This window comes from Xiphophorus couchianus, chromosome 9 (genome assembly GCF_001444195.1).
Source record: "Xiphophorus couchianus chromosome 9, X_couchianus-1.0, whole genome shotgun sequence".
NCBI lineage: Eukaryota > Metazoa > Chordata > Actinopteri > Cyprinodontiformes > Poeciliidae > Xiphophorus > Xiphophorus couchianus.
Genome location: NC_040236.1, coordinates 7136837 through 7151974, shown reverse-complemented (window position 1 = coordinate 7151974; position 15138 = coordinate 7136837). Strand labels below are relative to the sequence as shown.

Genomic DNA, 15138 nt, shown 5'->3' with positions numbered 1-15138 from the left:
ATTATATTATAAGAATTATGATTTATTGTGCTAAATTCTAACTGAAGACCCCATTAACTGAAAGACTGTAAATATGGAGTGCTGTTTAATGTTTGTTTTGCCCGGGCTTTTAGTTTAGGTGGATAGACATGTCAATGGTAAATTTGAAGTTGTCAACAATAAGTACATAAATGATTATGCTCTTAAAGCTGCCACATGTAACTTTTATAAAGAATGTTTTGCTTTTTTTTACATATTTGTTCACCACGTCATGGCAGTACATTATGAGACATACCCATGTCATCCACATCAGAAACTGCCACTGGATGCATCAGATCATATTTGCACCTGTGTACAAGTTAAGAAATGGATCAGAAAATTCACAAAGTTGTGCACTACATCATTTCCAGTGCTATTTGCTTTCATCCGTTTGCTGAGTGTTTTAAATCCACTATCATGTAAAATGTGATATTTTTTCATACACAACAGAAAACATTTTTGAAAACATTGTCTACACAAGGCCTAACACAAGAGGAATTTGAAGTAATACCAGCGATGCTCCAAACTCTTTTTGTGCTTGATTTAATCGAGTGTCCAAACCTACCTGGCTCAAATGAAAATATAGTTGAATCTACTTATTTATTAATGTCTGTAATATTACTGAATATAACATAATTTGTTTTTGGCATGTAAATCCAGGTCATGGAAAAGCAAATCAAGAGAGTTTGGGAAGACATTGATTCATCAGTCAAGACTAGTCAGTTTTGCCTGGGTTAGTTACCTGTTGCTTAAATCTAATATTACTGTCTCTAATGGCTCCAGCTGGGGGTCATCTGAAGAAAGGTTATGGTTGGCTTTGGAAGGCAATCAATCTGCTTGTAAACAAAAAGGTCATGCATGTAGAGGCGAGTTAGAGAATCAAATTTAGGAGGTTCAAATGCCAATAAAGGTTGGGGAGACTACTCAAATACAGAAGTGGCTTCAAAAGACACAAAACCCCAACTTTCCTCAAGAGAAGAAAAACTACATAAACTGATACAAAAAAAAACAAGTGGTAACCAGTGTTACTAAGATACTTGGAGATATAGGAACAGAGCACTGAGGGGAGCAGTCGGTGGGGTTCAGGGAATAACTGACCAAGACCGGAATAGCAGTGGTAGGAGAGTAAAGGGGGTTCAGATGTCCAGGCTAGCATGACAGAAATGGAAAGTTGGAAAGGCTGGGAAAAAAAAGCTCAAGATGATGAAGCATCAGGTTTCTTTGCAAGCTGGGGGCATGACCCTGAGCCTGGCTCTGTGGCTTGAGTGGAGAGCCAGGCGGAGATGGAGCGTTATTGGAGGATATGTAACTAAATCAAGGGTCAGAAAAGAAGTTATGGTTCTTTTGTGACCCTCAGCTGAGAATTAGCTAGAGTCTCAGCTGACTGTCTGAGACTCTAGACAATCAGCTAAAAGAACACATTATTGTAGAGTGGTTGTATTGTGACCACATCATCGTATCAGAAAATATGTGATGAAAAGAAACAGAAAAGATCTGCACAATTCTACATGTTACTAGTCATTACAACTTTTTTTACATACTGAACGGTAGAATAGCCAAAGATGCTCCTTCTCTTCACAAATCTTAAAGCTGTTTAAATTCTGTTGTATTTAGGGCCACTGAAGTGAAATGAAACCCAGTTATGCAACATTACACACACTCGGCCTTTTTGTTCCTGTAAAGTTGTTAACAAGTCATCAGCTGCAAGCTACAGTTAAGACCTGCTACAATTTCAAGGCGCAGTTTCTGGAATAATTTCAATACTTAACATGATCAGGTAACTAGAAGACTCCTGTTAATTTGCCTGGAGGTTGACGCGTTGTTGTTTATAACCAGGCAGTGATGATCATAGTTTGGTTCTACAGTACCTACACAAGAGTTGGCTCCAATGCATGCAGCGCACGCATTGTTGGCATTAGTTCTGTAATTTTATACAGTTTGTGTATCCTGTTAAAAACTTCACTCATTAGTGTAAAGAGCAATTTTTACGCCTGAATTGTATTGTGACCAAACAGGAACCCCAGTCACACAGCTCAACATAGTTGGGATGATCCAGTCACCAAGATTATTAAAATAAGTGAGACTGAATTAGATGTATGAAACTTTACAGTTCAGTGAAGGATTAAATGCATTTACTCTGGTGGCTGCATTCCAGTTTGGTTTTTGTTTAGAAGAATTTGTTACAATTTTAATTCCATTTAGCTTTACTTGTTATTACAGACAGATCAGCTGCAACTTGAATGTTATAATAAAACTGAGTGTTTTTACAATGTGCAAATAACTTTAACTCAGAGGCACTTTTTAGTTTCTTTCTTTAATTTCTTAAGCACTTTACTCTCAATTGTAAACATTAATAGAGCAGCTTTTTTTCGAGGATTTCATCAAAAATATATGAACTTACTAATCTTGAATCACGTTGTGAGTGCTTATAAGCACTTGATGTGTGGGACAAGAATAAAATGCCAGGAGCTCTTCAGACTGTCTTCCCACATAAACGTCCACCCCCCCTCCAGATGATTATTATGGAAACACGTCAGTGTGTGAAGACATATGGAGGAGAGCTTGCTTAGATAGGGTTACTGTCACAGGGTCGCAGGGATAGGGGCCGGGCACTGATACCAGCAGGCTCTCCAGCTGACAAAAGGTAGAGATTTATGAAGCAGCAACTAATGGCCTCTGACTTTCCCCTCCCCATTACCAGAACAAACACACACCCCTCCATGTAATAAGTACCACCTACACGGAAGTTCTAAATAGTAAATTATTTTATAATCCACCTTTTATTTTTTGAATTTATAAAACTATTAACTAGTTTCATATTTTGTGTCTAATCATTCTGTTTTTCTTTGCAACAGCTGGGGATGGGTGAACTTACCAAAATCTGTGTGTCTGCGTATGTCTGCATTTACTATTAAAATTGGAATTGTAAAATTAACAAAGTGTACAAACGATCTTGAGGTATTATTCTATGTAATGTATATAGAATAAGATTTTACCACAAGATTAGCTGTGGTTGTTGAAAAAAACAAAAATAAACAAAAATATGACACAGAAATTGGAGTAATGGGCCACATCACAAGGGGAAGAAAGCTCAGAGGTAAAATATGACAGCAAAGTGGATCACAAGTTCTTAATTGAATGCTTTAGTTTATAAAATTAAGCACTTAATTAATTAATCAATCGCAGGATGCAGGCAGAAGATGTTCAATGACGTAAATTGTGAGGAATTGTGGATCCACCAGTCCAGTTAAGGGAAGTTCTTGGCAGCTGAGCCATTTACCAATAAGCGACACATGTTGCCTGCCATGTGTTCTCAAATAATTAGAGACCTCTGCCTGCGTCCTGTTAGGTTTCTGATTTATTCGGACAGCTTGACTCGTGGGCCACTCCTCTGGATACCAAGAAAACATTTACCTCCTTAACTGGGAATGAGTCACTATCATCTCAGGGTCAAGTTTCTGTACTCAATAGTATTGATTACACATTTCAACACATGCCGGCCACCCCCCTCAACACACATGATCTTTCCCCTCTTGAAGACACATAAGATGATCGGGGAGTTCAGTCAAAAAACAGGGACTAAGTGGGTAAATAAAACTATGAATGCCACACAACAGATATTTTTTGAGAAAATTATTCAAATTAAGAACTTTACCCCAGTGCAACAGTGTTGGTGGACAGTGGAAGAACAGCGTGTTGAGCTCAAATTAGTCAAATTTTAATTATGGCCAGCTGACAGTTTGATAGCCGCTCAGAGGAGGCGGAGAGACCTCAGACACAGTTGAGAAGGTGCAGTGTTCGGATCACTGGCATGCATGGCCCCTTGAGTCTGGAGAGGTTAATCAAAATGCCAAATGTTACAGTGCACCAGCGCAGAGAGCTATACTAAGCTCATTCAGCACAACACATCATCTTACATGAGAAACAGAATCATTCATGCAACACAAGACCCTCCAGGATTAATGCATGCAGAAGTTCATGCTCCGTTACGCATCCACAGAAATGTGTGAAAGTTCAAAATGTAAAGCGACCAAAAAAAAGTTTGCACATCCTTTGTCTGCAGAGACAACTGCTGTTCCTCCTTAAATCATTACGGCAATGTTACCAAACTGAATATGTGGTTTGTCGCGTGTGTGGGGGCGCACATGTCATGGGGAGCATGTGCGAGAGAGACAAATGGTGACGGACACAAAGAGAAAGGAAGTGGGCGAAGGCCGTGGCCAGAAAGAGAAGACAGACCTCCACCTGTTTGACACAGAGAGCCTGAGAAAGTGAGCAGGAATGAGCAGAATGTGTGCGAGTGTTTTCAACCAACCGATAATACGATCAGGAATGGCATTTAGAGAACCGCGTGTCAAAAAACAGCTGATGGAACCATCATTCACACAAATGATTGAAATCTATCGACTTATAGAATTCTGATACAATACAACGATGCTTTAAGCATGCACACAGCAACAGGAGTTGTGTGCAACTGGTTCAACAGAGCTGTATTAGTCTTCTATAGGCTGGCTCAGTCTGTGTGTGGGAATGTGCACGGACATGCACGGCAGTGTAAATGTGGGACAGTGAGTCAGTGAAACCAGACTACGGGACAAGTGGTCGCAGTGTGAAGGAAAAGTGGGAGAAACTGGATCAAGTGTGAACCAGAGAGTGATGCAAATAAACAAGCAAAAATAAACAAATGGCTGCTGAGCCAAGGCAAAGTCAAAAAAGGAAACAGTGAGGAGATGCACAAGTCACAGACTTAGAACACACTGCCTGAAAGGATTTTTTTTAAATAATCAGTCAGCAGGGACATGTAATAGCTGCTGCTGTACAAACTCCTTTAATCCCTTCATGTTTAAGCTACTCCTTTATTTCTAAAGTTTATGAAACTTTACAACAGAAGTGACATCAGAGAAGATGGGAGACACACAGGTTCATATTATGTTTAAACTAGTGGTGCAATGATAAGGTTTTTAGAGGGCAATCCAGGTTACATTATTCTCTGACATAAAGGAGAACATTTTTTATAGATGTAGAAGATTAGAACAGAAAATAAAGAAATTGCAAGATTCTTCTCATTTATGCATCAGAGCATAAATTGATCTGATTATGCATAAAAGTATGCACGCAACAGGGGAAATCAAGTTTTTGCCCCTTCGAATTTCAATGCACATAAGTATAAACTATTTTTCAGACAGCTTCAACATCAAATCAAGTTTTATCAAGATTGATTGGAACAACATTTGAAGTCGTCAACTTCATGTCACAATAAAAAAGAAACCTTAAAGTAGCTGCTATAAACATCCTGACGCATCATCTCGGCATATACAGTATGTACATATATGTAATTTCTACATGGGACACCCTGATAATATCACCTTATGATAGAAAAAACAACAAAAACCTACCGATTGATCACAAGGTGAGTTTGAGAAAAACTTGTTCATCATGAAGTTTTAAAGCACAACAAGGCAACACACTGTTGCGGATATCATCCCAACATGTCTGCATGTATCTAGCATACAGCAGAATGCATGGATACATCACAGAGAAGAGTGGAAAATGTCAAAGAGATGGGCCTCCTTGCAAAGCAAAGCAGCTCTCATGATTTATGAGAAAAATAAATGGGATTGCTGCAAGCACGGCAACAGGATCCGTGTAGGAAAGAGAGGCGGTGGTGAGGAGTGAAGATTTTTTCATGGTGGTAACCGGCTCCATGGTGTCATGTTGGAGCGGGCAGCGTGTTCATAAGCTAAAGCTGAAAGCGTCACAAAGTCAGCCAACCACAATCAAATATCTGAAAAGGATGTCTTCTAGATGCACTCATCCAATTGCACACCAAGAGGATTAATTCTGCTGATGAGCTGATCGTCTTTCAACAATGCAACATCCGGCTGCAAAAGTCAGGCATAGCATCTTTTAAAGGCATTCACATCCTTGAATTTCTTTACATTTTTGTTAACTTTAATATTTCTTACTGGGATTTTATGTCATAAACCAAGTCAAAAACTAATTTAACTGCAAATTAAAATGTTATCTTTTCTTTCTACTCTTAAATCAAACTGTGGATGCTTGTTTTTATTCCCCCTCTGAGTTAATACTTTGTAGAACCATCACTTGCAGAAATTACAGCTAAAAATCTGTTAAGGAACCTCTCTACCTGCTTTGCACATCCCAAGTCTGAAATGTTTGCTCAGCCCAACATACTCCACGCATACTCTTATAAACTCTGACTAGCTTCCCTGCTGTTGCTGAAGAAAAGCACTCCAACAACATGATGCTACCACTGTCATGTTTTACAGTGGAGACAGTGTGATCAATGTGAAGGTTGTCCACACATAGTTTTCTGCATGGGCTTCAATGTTGGTCTCAGTTGACCAGAGCACCCTTTTCCACTTATTTGCTGTGTCCCATTTTGCTTGAGTTAAACTGCAAAGAAGACTTCTTCTGACATTCTTTCAAAAATGGATTTCTTCTTGCGACTCTTCCACTCAGACCAGATTTATGGGTTGCACAACTAATAACTGTCCAGAAATATAAATCTGAAAGCCTGATTAGCTTTTATGTCATAATAAAGGTGGCAATGTGAAACGTTATATTCAGAAGTAGGCTTAAGGGTTATTATCAGCACAGCAAAGACAGCAACAGTGAGTAGAGAGACATGCTGTGTGATGGAAAGAGTTCAGATAGAGAGCTAAAACGCTCCAGAAAGCTGTCACATGGGGCCTGAAGCCGCACGGCTCAGCACTCTTCTTCACCGTCTTCTGTCCGTTCCTGACATTTATCTGCTTTATTTGATTATCTGGGCCCCATGGATGCCTCTGGGTACATGGTACCACAGACACACACACACACACACCTCAATTCATTACGGTCCCCACTGCTTTCTTGGGTTTATGCCCTCTTTAAATTAAACCAGAGATAACCAAGCACCTCAGAACGCCACCTCCCCCGTTAACGTGGCCAAGAAGGCTCAAACTAGTCATTGAGGAGGAAATTAAGAAACATTGTTTGTGAGTGTATTATCATGCATGTGTGAGTGGTCATAAGGTTGTTTTTAACGGGCTCATCTATAGGGACTCTGCTTCCCATCATTAGTAATTCAATTTGCTCTTTATTAGCGGCTCTTATCAGAGGTGCAGACGGCTACGCGCCGCTTCCCTCGCTCCATCTTCCTTTTCACTCACCCCTGCTCCACCTTTCCTTCTTTCGAGTCTTAACACCCATCTTTAATTAGAGATGCACATGTCCCTGCTGCATGCTATTTAAGTTGTTTGTAAGGCATAAAAAAAATCAGGCAGAAAAAATGAAGTTTGAGAGAAGGAAAACAGGAGGAGTCTGAAAGAATCCAGGCAGAGTTAGAGAGTCAGGCTGATCGACAGAGAGCCGTGAGGAGGAATAAAGCCTAATGTTAATAGTGATGGCTTTTCTAATGTCTTCTGACTTCACTGAGAATTGGAGATTACACCAAGATGGGCATGAGGCGTGTAGGGTGCGCACAGAACGACCAGAGGGTTGGAGGGGCCAGCGGAGGGAGAGACAGAGAGAGGAGAGGGGGCTGTAAAAACAATGATTGCTTTCCATCAGGTTAGGCCTATATTCTACAGTTCGTTAAAACAATCCAATTTGCAAAAGGATAATTATGCATTAGCTCCTTTTTATCTGCTGAAGGGAGAGTGGTGCCAGGGCTTGATAGCAGCGGCACCGCTCGCCTCCACCTCTGCAAATTACCCGCTATCGGCACTTGTTCGCCATCACAGCTGAATTGGGCAATCAATTAACACCCCCCACACACCACCCCCTGCTCCTCTTACACTCTGTCTGTAAGCCTCTTCTGTGACAGCAGGTCCTGCAAAGCCTTTACAAGCAGCATGTGGATGTGATTTGCTGCCCTCTACTGAAGTAGACTCAAAATATGGTTCTCAAAACATAGTGTATTTATCCTAAAATAAAAGTACAGTAAAAACAAATAGCAAAAAATACCAAAAAAAGAAACTGGCATGTAGGGAAACAAACAAAAAACAGGAGGGGGGTTGACGGACATTTATATCTGTAACACATACTAATCTTTAGAAAATATTTTAATTCCCAGAAATAATGGCAATATATCCCTTTAGCTCTAGCCATCTCTTCTCACTAGTCACAGCACTACAGGTTCAACCCATTTTCCATGTTCTTCTTTATCTTTGTAAAATAATCTGAAGAATTACACAATTCCTAAAATCTACTGAGAATACAGTTGTTGAAAGACTTTATACTAAGGACACTAAAGTGTTTTCTTCTTTGACCTCTGAATCCCAATGTGAACTGCACTAAAAGTAAATTAAAAAAAACATTTAAAACACACTTACAGCTCAATTATTAGATAAAAGGCCAGTAGGTTAGAACAAATAAAACTGAAATGATTGGTCATATTCAATGGTCATCTTAGTTACTCCAGTCAAAGGACACCAAAACACCAAGGAGTCAATCCTTTCTGCAGCAAATCAGCCCTAAAATATGATGCCGCCACCCCCATACATCACAGTTTGTTAGCCTCGTGTCCTCAGGCTTACAAACATCCCTGTTTTTCCTTTAAATGTCATTATGACCAAACAGTTCCACTTTAGTTTCATCAGAACACAGGACATGTCTCCAAAATGAAGGTCTTTGTCTCTGTGTGCATGTGCAACCTGAAATTTGGCTTTTTCATTTTTGTTTGTTTTTTTGGGGGGGTTTTGGAGTAGTGACTTCCTCCATTCTGAGTGGCCTTTCAGTCCATGTTGGTACAGGACACATTTCACTGTGGATAAGAACACTGTCTTCCTAGCTTCAGCCAGCATCCAAATGTATGTCTCCACTTAACTCAAATATGTCAGTTAACCTATCACAGGTCTCTAAACCCATGAAATCATCATCTGGGCTTCCCCTCATTGTTTAGCCCTTTACCTTAGCGCTACTTTGGAAATTGCAAGTGAAATCTAAATCTATTACCATTAAATTGTTGCCATGTATGGGTTTTAATTGTGCTTCCAAATAGTTTGTCCCATTTTAATCACAATTATCTGCACTACAAAGTCAGAAAATGGCATTATGTTTTTATCCACACCTGGATAACTAATTTGAACGACAGGAGAAAGTGTTTAACACTGAACAAAACCATTATGTGGAACCAAGCATGGAGCAGGTATGAGAAACACAGACATGACAAACTGCTGTGCTAGAAAACAACATCAGCCACAGTCCCTAACCAAAACATTTGGAAGGAAATTAATGGTGCACCTCTCAGCATGTACACAACACTAAAATTAAAACAGAAATCAGTCAAATGACAGTTGTGTTTGACTGAAAAATGAATAAGACTTTTACAATACACTGTAGCATAATTGTGTCAGCTGGAGGAAGACAAATGAGCCACAAAATTCTACTTGGCAGGACTGAACCACCAGTAAAAGCAGAGAGTCTGTGGGAATTATTGATTGATTCAAAGTATTTCTGAGATTTTTTGCAGCTCTATCTTGAGCTCACCCGGTGCTGTCAGAAGTGGTTCAACAAATAAACTTAAACATCATCTTATACTAATTGTCACCAATCTTATGCAGAACACTGAAGTAGGTAAAAGTCTCTTCTTATTTATATGACAGAAAATTAGGACCATTGTAAATAAAAAAAACAATAGACATAAGAGGAATAAATAACTGTCAAAACAAATAAATTTGAAACTAATTCCATGTATTTTCAAGAAAAAAAACTTAGATATTCTCTTATGTTGGAAAGTCGTAAACTTGTGAGAAAGAATATAAAATTTTACATAATTAAAGGCATACATTCATGATATTAAATTTAGGAAATTCTCTGATGTTGCAAAGTCAGGAATTTGTTTTGACATATAGTTCTGATACAGGAAAAGAGCCAGGATGTGGCACTTACACTTTGGAAAACATCCAGATGTGCATCTCCTAAATTTACCAGAGGACTTCTGTCACTTTTTGACCTAGATGTCTGAGTTTATAATTTCAGAAAACTTCTGAGTTTTTCCTCTTACAAATTTCTAATTTTATCATATAAAAAAAAATCCTAGTTTTACTATCAGAAATATAAAGCCTTAATCATCACAAATTTATGCAAATTTATTACTTTTTCTTGTTAATTTACAAAATTCTTAATTTTTTGGCAGAAACATATCTCACTGACGGCAGTCATTTATTTTTCTTTTATCTGAACTGGCTCTAATAATTTGTTACAACAGGCTACATTTTAAAACCTTTAGGAAACAACAAGTGGAAGAAAAAAAATGCATATTTAGAAATGTAAAATAATGGCTAGACATTAGTTAGCAGTTCTTAAACTACTTTAGCCAGGACAAAATACAACAACTAAACTATGAAAACCCAACACACTCTTATCAATGTCCATTAATTATTTTGCAGATAACTGATCAATAACTACAAATCAATGCATCCTTTAAACACTAATGTGTGTTTCTTACTTGTTTTTGACCAGGTCGGGGAGAGACGCCTCAACTTGTGTCTGCCAAAGCAGACCAGTTCCCTGGGAGGCGTCCTCCGAACTCCTGCAGGACTCCTGGTGAAGGAGTACATTCTACGCAGGGGAAACTTTCCTGTAGCCAGACTGCTCGCCTTCTCTGTTGCAGCGACACTGAGGGCAAAGTAAGAAAGCAGAACGGAGAACAAAGTTTAAAGGTGAAGAGAACAAAGAAAAAACAGAGCTGCTGAACATAAAGAGCAGCAAAATAATACATGTCTTAGTAATACAGAATGACAGACATATTTCCTTCACTTATTTCTATTCATTTTTCAAATTATGCTTGTCAAATAATGAAAAAAAAAATCAAATATCAGCTTCATGGAAAATTTTAATATTACATAAAACCAATTACATGACATTTTGTACAGAAATGTCTTCTGCTGAGGTGTTCAGGAAGAACAGGAAGGCTGATAGCAGCCTTCAGCTCATCTCCATAGTTGGCTCTGGTGTCTCTCATCTTCCTCTTTTTAATACTCTAAACCAGTGTTTCCCAATTCCGGTCCTCAGGCCCCCTGCTCTGCATGTTTTAGATGTGCCTCTATTCCAGAGCAGCTGATTCAAATGATTGCATGACTATCAAGTGCTGCAGAAACCTGTTGATCACCCATATATTCAATCCAGGTGTGTAGCAGAAGGGAAACACCTAAAACATGCAGGGCAGGGAGGCCTGAGGACCGGAATTGGGAAACGCTGCTCTAAACTCTTTGTGAGGTTTAGGTCAGAAGTGTTTGTTGTCCAATCAGGCGCGGTGATAAAATGGACACCATCAGGTACGGATACGTTTGTCAGTGTGTGCAGGTGCCAAGCCTTATTGGAAAGGAAATCTGCATCTACATAAAGAGTGTCAGCATGTTAGAGCTTTTAATGGTGTTATATAAGATTACAGTTCTGAAAACTGAATATTTCAGCAGCTCAAAGCCATGCAATCTAAATATTTACAAATAAATTCTTACATCACTATCTATAAAATATATTAGTTTCACTATTTAAATTGTAATACTGATATGCATTTATTTTCTACTTCTTTGAGATGCACCTTTAAAACTCTTTGCTGCCACCTTCTGGGAAAAAAAATGAAGAGAGATTAACTGGTAAAAATCGGATCAGTAATGATAACTGGGTGAATCAGTGTGTAAATGTACCTGCTGCCGGACTTCCTGATAATTTTCATTCTGCTGCAGAGCTTGAACCCAGCAGGGGAGGAAGAGCGAAGGTACGCTCTCTGAGGGGCAGTAGGAGAAGGATGTCCCATTTTCAGCCCTTTGCTACTTTTCTCTGCTGTCCAGTGGAAGGCGGATCTACGACGAGCCACTGGTGTAGTTCCAGTCACCGACCCGGCTGCAGTCTGACCTCCGGCCTTCCAACGGTAACGGCTCATGTGTGTTAAGCTGGCAGAAGAAGCCGCGATTCCCCTCTTTGGCTTTCCAGAGGGTGTAGAGGCTGGTTTGAGTTTCTTGGCAACATCTCTCTGAGGATTAATCAGGGCTTTGGGAGACAAAGGCTTGCGCTGATTCTTAGTTTGGACTCCTGAGGAAGAAACCCATCTGTATTTTGAAGTCCTGGGGGCTACAGTGACAGGACTGAGCTTTCGAGGAAACTTCCTGGGAGGCGTTTTCTTACTTGATCCACCTGATAACAGACTCCCAGCAGTTGCTGCAGCTTTGAGGACAGATGTCTGAGAAGCTGTGACTCTGCTCATCGGTATGGAAACAGAGCTGGCTGCTTTGGGCTCCAAGCTCACAGTCTGACTCTTCACCCAGGTAAACTTGGATTTTTTTAGAAATGGCACATTAACCTGGCCATGGAGGGCCTCTGGTGAGTGTTTTGATTCTTTGGAAAGAGAAGGTAAGGTTGGAGAATTAGTAGTCTTGCAAGTTTCTGGGCCGGTTTTCTTGTTTAGGTAAAGTTTGTTCTGTATTTGAATCTTGCTCTGAGAACTTAACCTGTTGGCATTAACAGAAGCGAGAGCCTTGAATGAAGCTTCAGTTTTCTCTGCTGGTAGAATGACAAGCCTGTTTTCAGCCTTTTGTGCATCTGGCTGGATATTCGTGCTACCTGAACTTGAACCTTGCCATTCAGAAAGCGTGTTTAATCGTTCTGCTGCTGCTCCACTCACTCCAGTTTTCCTGACTGTAATTCCCGCTTTCTTCTGCATAAGATTCCCTGACAAAGAAGTAGCAGCTTTGGAGTTAGGTTCATGCCCTGTGCTGCTGATTGTTGCAGAGATGCTGCTAGTTCCATACTGGGAGGTAGCTGGATAAAGGGAAGTGGAGGGAACAGCTGAGGGTGCTGGTACTGTTGACTGGGGGCAGTTGTTCCTCAGAGAGTATGTTTTCCTCCAACTTCCACGACTCTGAGGAGCATACGGCCTCCCTCTGGAGATGTGAGGATGGACAGCAGACGTGTTGAAAGCTCTGACTGTTGTAGAAACCTCAGGCTGCCTCTGCTCTGCTGCAGGAACCGGTGCATCTCCATGGACGCTCTTATGCTTATTGATAAGATCTGAGGATTTAAAAATTGTTCTGATTTAGTTGTAATATTCATGAGATGCTTAAAATAGAAAAAATAAAAGACACAAATAACCTTTTTGATGGCAAAGATAAAATCGTGGACGGTAAATTAACAAACATGCCTAAACAAGATACAAAAACAGGTCCTCCTATTTCAAAAATCTGTATATTTGGTCTGAAATGTAATTTTCTCTAAATTTTGAAATGGGTTTGGAAACGGTTAATGGAACCATCCATGAGTGATAGAACTGGAGTGCAAATGTGTTTGGTGACAAGAACATTTGTGAAGGAGTCATTATTTTGCCAACATACAGTCATTGTAAAAACAAAGCACACCTTCTTTCTATTCCATGTTTTTCCATATCGGCATCATAGAAGTGATCTGTTCTTTATCAAGTTAGATATTTTTAACATGAAATATATATATATTTTTAAATTAATAATGTTGGATTTGTTATTTTTGGCCTGTTGATGAATCAGTGCTGTTTGAGCCTGAGCTCTCAGACAGTTGGCATCCTATTTGATTCTAGATTACTTTTGCATAGCCAGTTTGTAGATGATTCAGTGACAGCAAAACTAGCCCAGGTCATCACACTCCTAACACTGGATTTGATCAAGGTGAAGATGAACATGGTGGTCTCTTCCATCAAAAGGAAATTGCTCAATAACTATTGTGTGTATTCAGAAGAAACGTTGTAAACCTAAGTCATTATGTTATCTTATCTAATGAAAGAAAAAGCTTTCTTCTTCACCCCTTCTAAACAAGTTTTACTTGTTTTTTTATAGTCTTATGACGTTTAACATTTAACTTACTAAGACCAGTTGACTCTCAGGGAGTTGGCTGGGTTATTCCAGTCCACCATGCCACTAAATGTTCCATCCGATCTCTGTATTCAACTTCGTGACATACCTGAAAACTGCAGTCATTTCAGTACTTTTGCAGATAACATTACTATTACATGTACTGAAAGTCTGAGGTGTGAAGAATGAAAAGAAACCATGCAAGTACAGTCCCCCAATGTGCCCCTATGCTGCTGACCGCCTGGTCACAGACTGTTTGTAAATTCTAATCTAAGTAATCAAAGTAATTATAGAGGCATCCATCTGTGTCTCAGATCACAGGATCCTGGCAGTGCTCCCTGCTTTCCCCAGATTGATGTGGCTTTTTTTTTAAAGCAGATCCAAGCTTGTCAGATAGGTACAATCTTATCTTGAGTCAATAATGACGAATTTTCTCTTTTTATTGTGGTAATATATACCGGTCAGCCGCAAAGCAATAAGCAATCAAAACCCCTGCTCGTACACAGGTGGTCACATTGATTAGTGTTATTCCAGTACATTTGACTTTTAACCATATTTGAACAGGAAGTGTTAATTTGGCTTTTAGTTTTTTGTTGTAGAAAAATAATAAAGGAACCTGCTTTGATTTAAGCAATGTTAGAACCTGGGAAGGCGCCATTTCTTATTATGTCCTGATGTCAAAACCGTAATATTTAAAGAAGATGTCATTTTTACCAGTTGGTGTTGATGTTTTGGTATAACGTCTGCTTAAAATTTCATCATTCTCCAAAGGAAAATGTCTTGCTTGTCTGATCAACACATCAAATCAACTTAGAAGTATTTAAAAAGACGTCTACCATAACAATTTATGTTAATTTAATGTTGTTGTTTTTTTCCTGCACTTGATTTCAGTGACATTAAAGTTCTAAAGCTTAACACAAACATAAAGCTAACGGTTAACGTTTGCCTCTAAATTATCCGAAAGAAAAGTTTTCAGTCCTACACACGGCTGGTTTAGGAAAATGCGTAAGAGCAAAAAGGTTTTCTCCCTCGCTGGTGTAACACAGAAAAGTTGACATTGATAAAAACAGAAAAGCACCTTGTAGAAGTTCAATCTGCCTCTTCAGCGCTTCTCTTTCCTCCATGTTTACGTCCTATGCACCTCAACGTCAGATCCTTACTAATGACGTACTTTGGCCTGGCCAATCAGAGTCCAAAGTCTCCTGAGCTTATTTGCTCTCATTTTTGACTTGCAGGCTTAAGTATCGTTTTGGGGAAAAGGAACTGACGCAGAAATAATGTTATTTTTTTTATA

General features: G+C 39.3%; 1 protein-coding gene across 1 annotated transcript in view; it reads right to left on the bottom strand.

Annotated features, from left to right (window-relative positions):
• zc3h3 (zinc finger CCCH-type containing 3) overlaps positions 1-15070 on the bottom strand; it is a 60993-nt gene extending 45923 nt beyond the window's left edge. Inside the window, exons 1-3 of the mRNA XM_028028456.1 lie at positions 14923-15070; positions 11676-13035; positions 10475-10644 (exon numbers count right to left, since the gene is read on the bottom strand). Coding sequence (XP_027884257.1) covers positions 10475-10644; positions 11676-13035; positions 14923-14968 — 1576 coding nt within the window. The 5' untranslated portion in view covers positions 14969-15070. The remainder of the gene's footprint in view (positions 1-10474; positions 10645-11675; positions 13036-14922) is intronic.
• Positions 15071-15138: the final 68 nt, after the last annotated feature.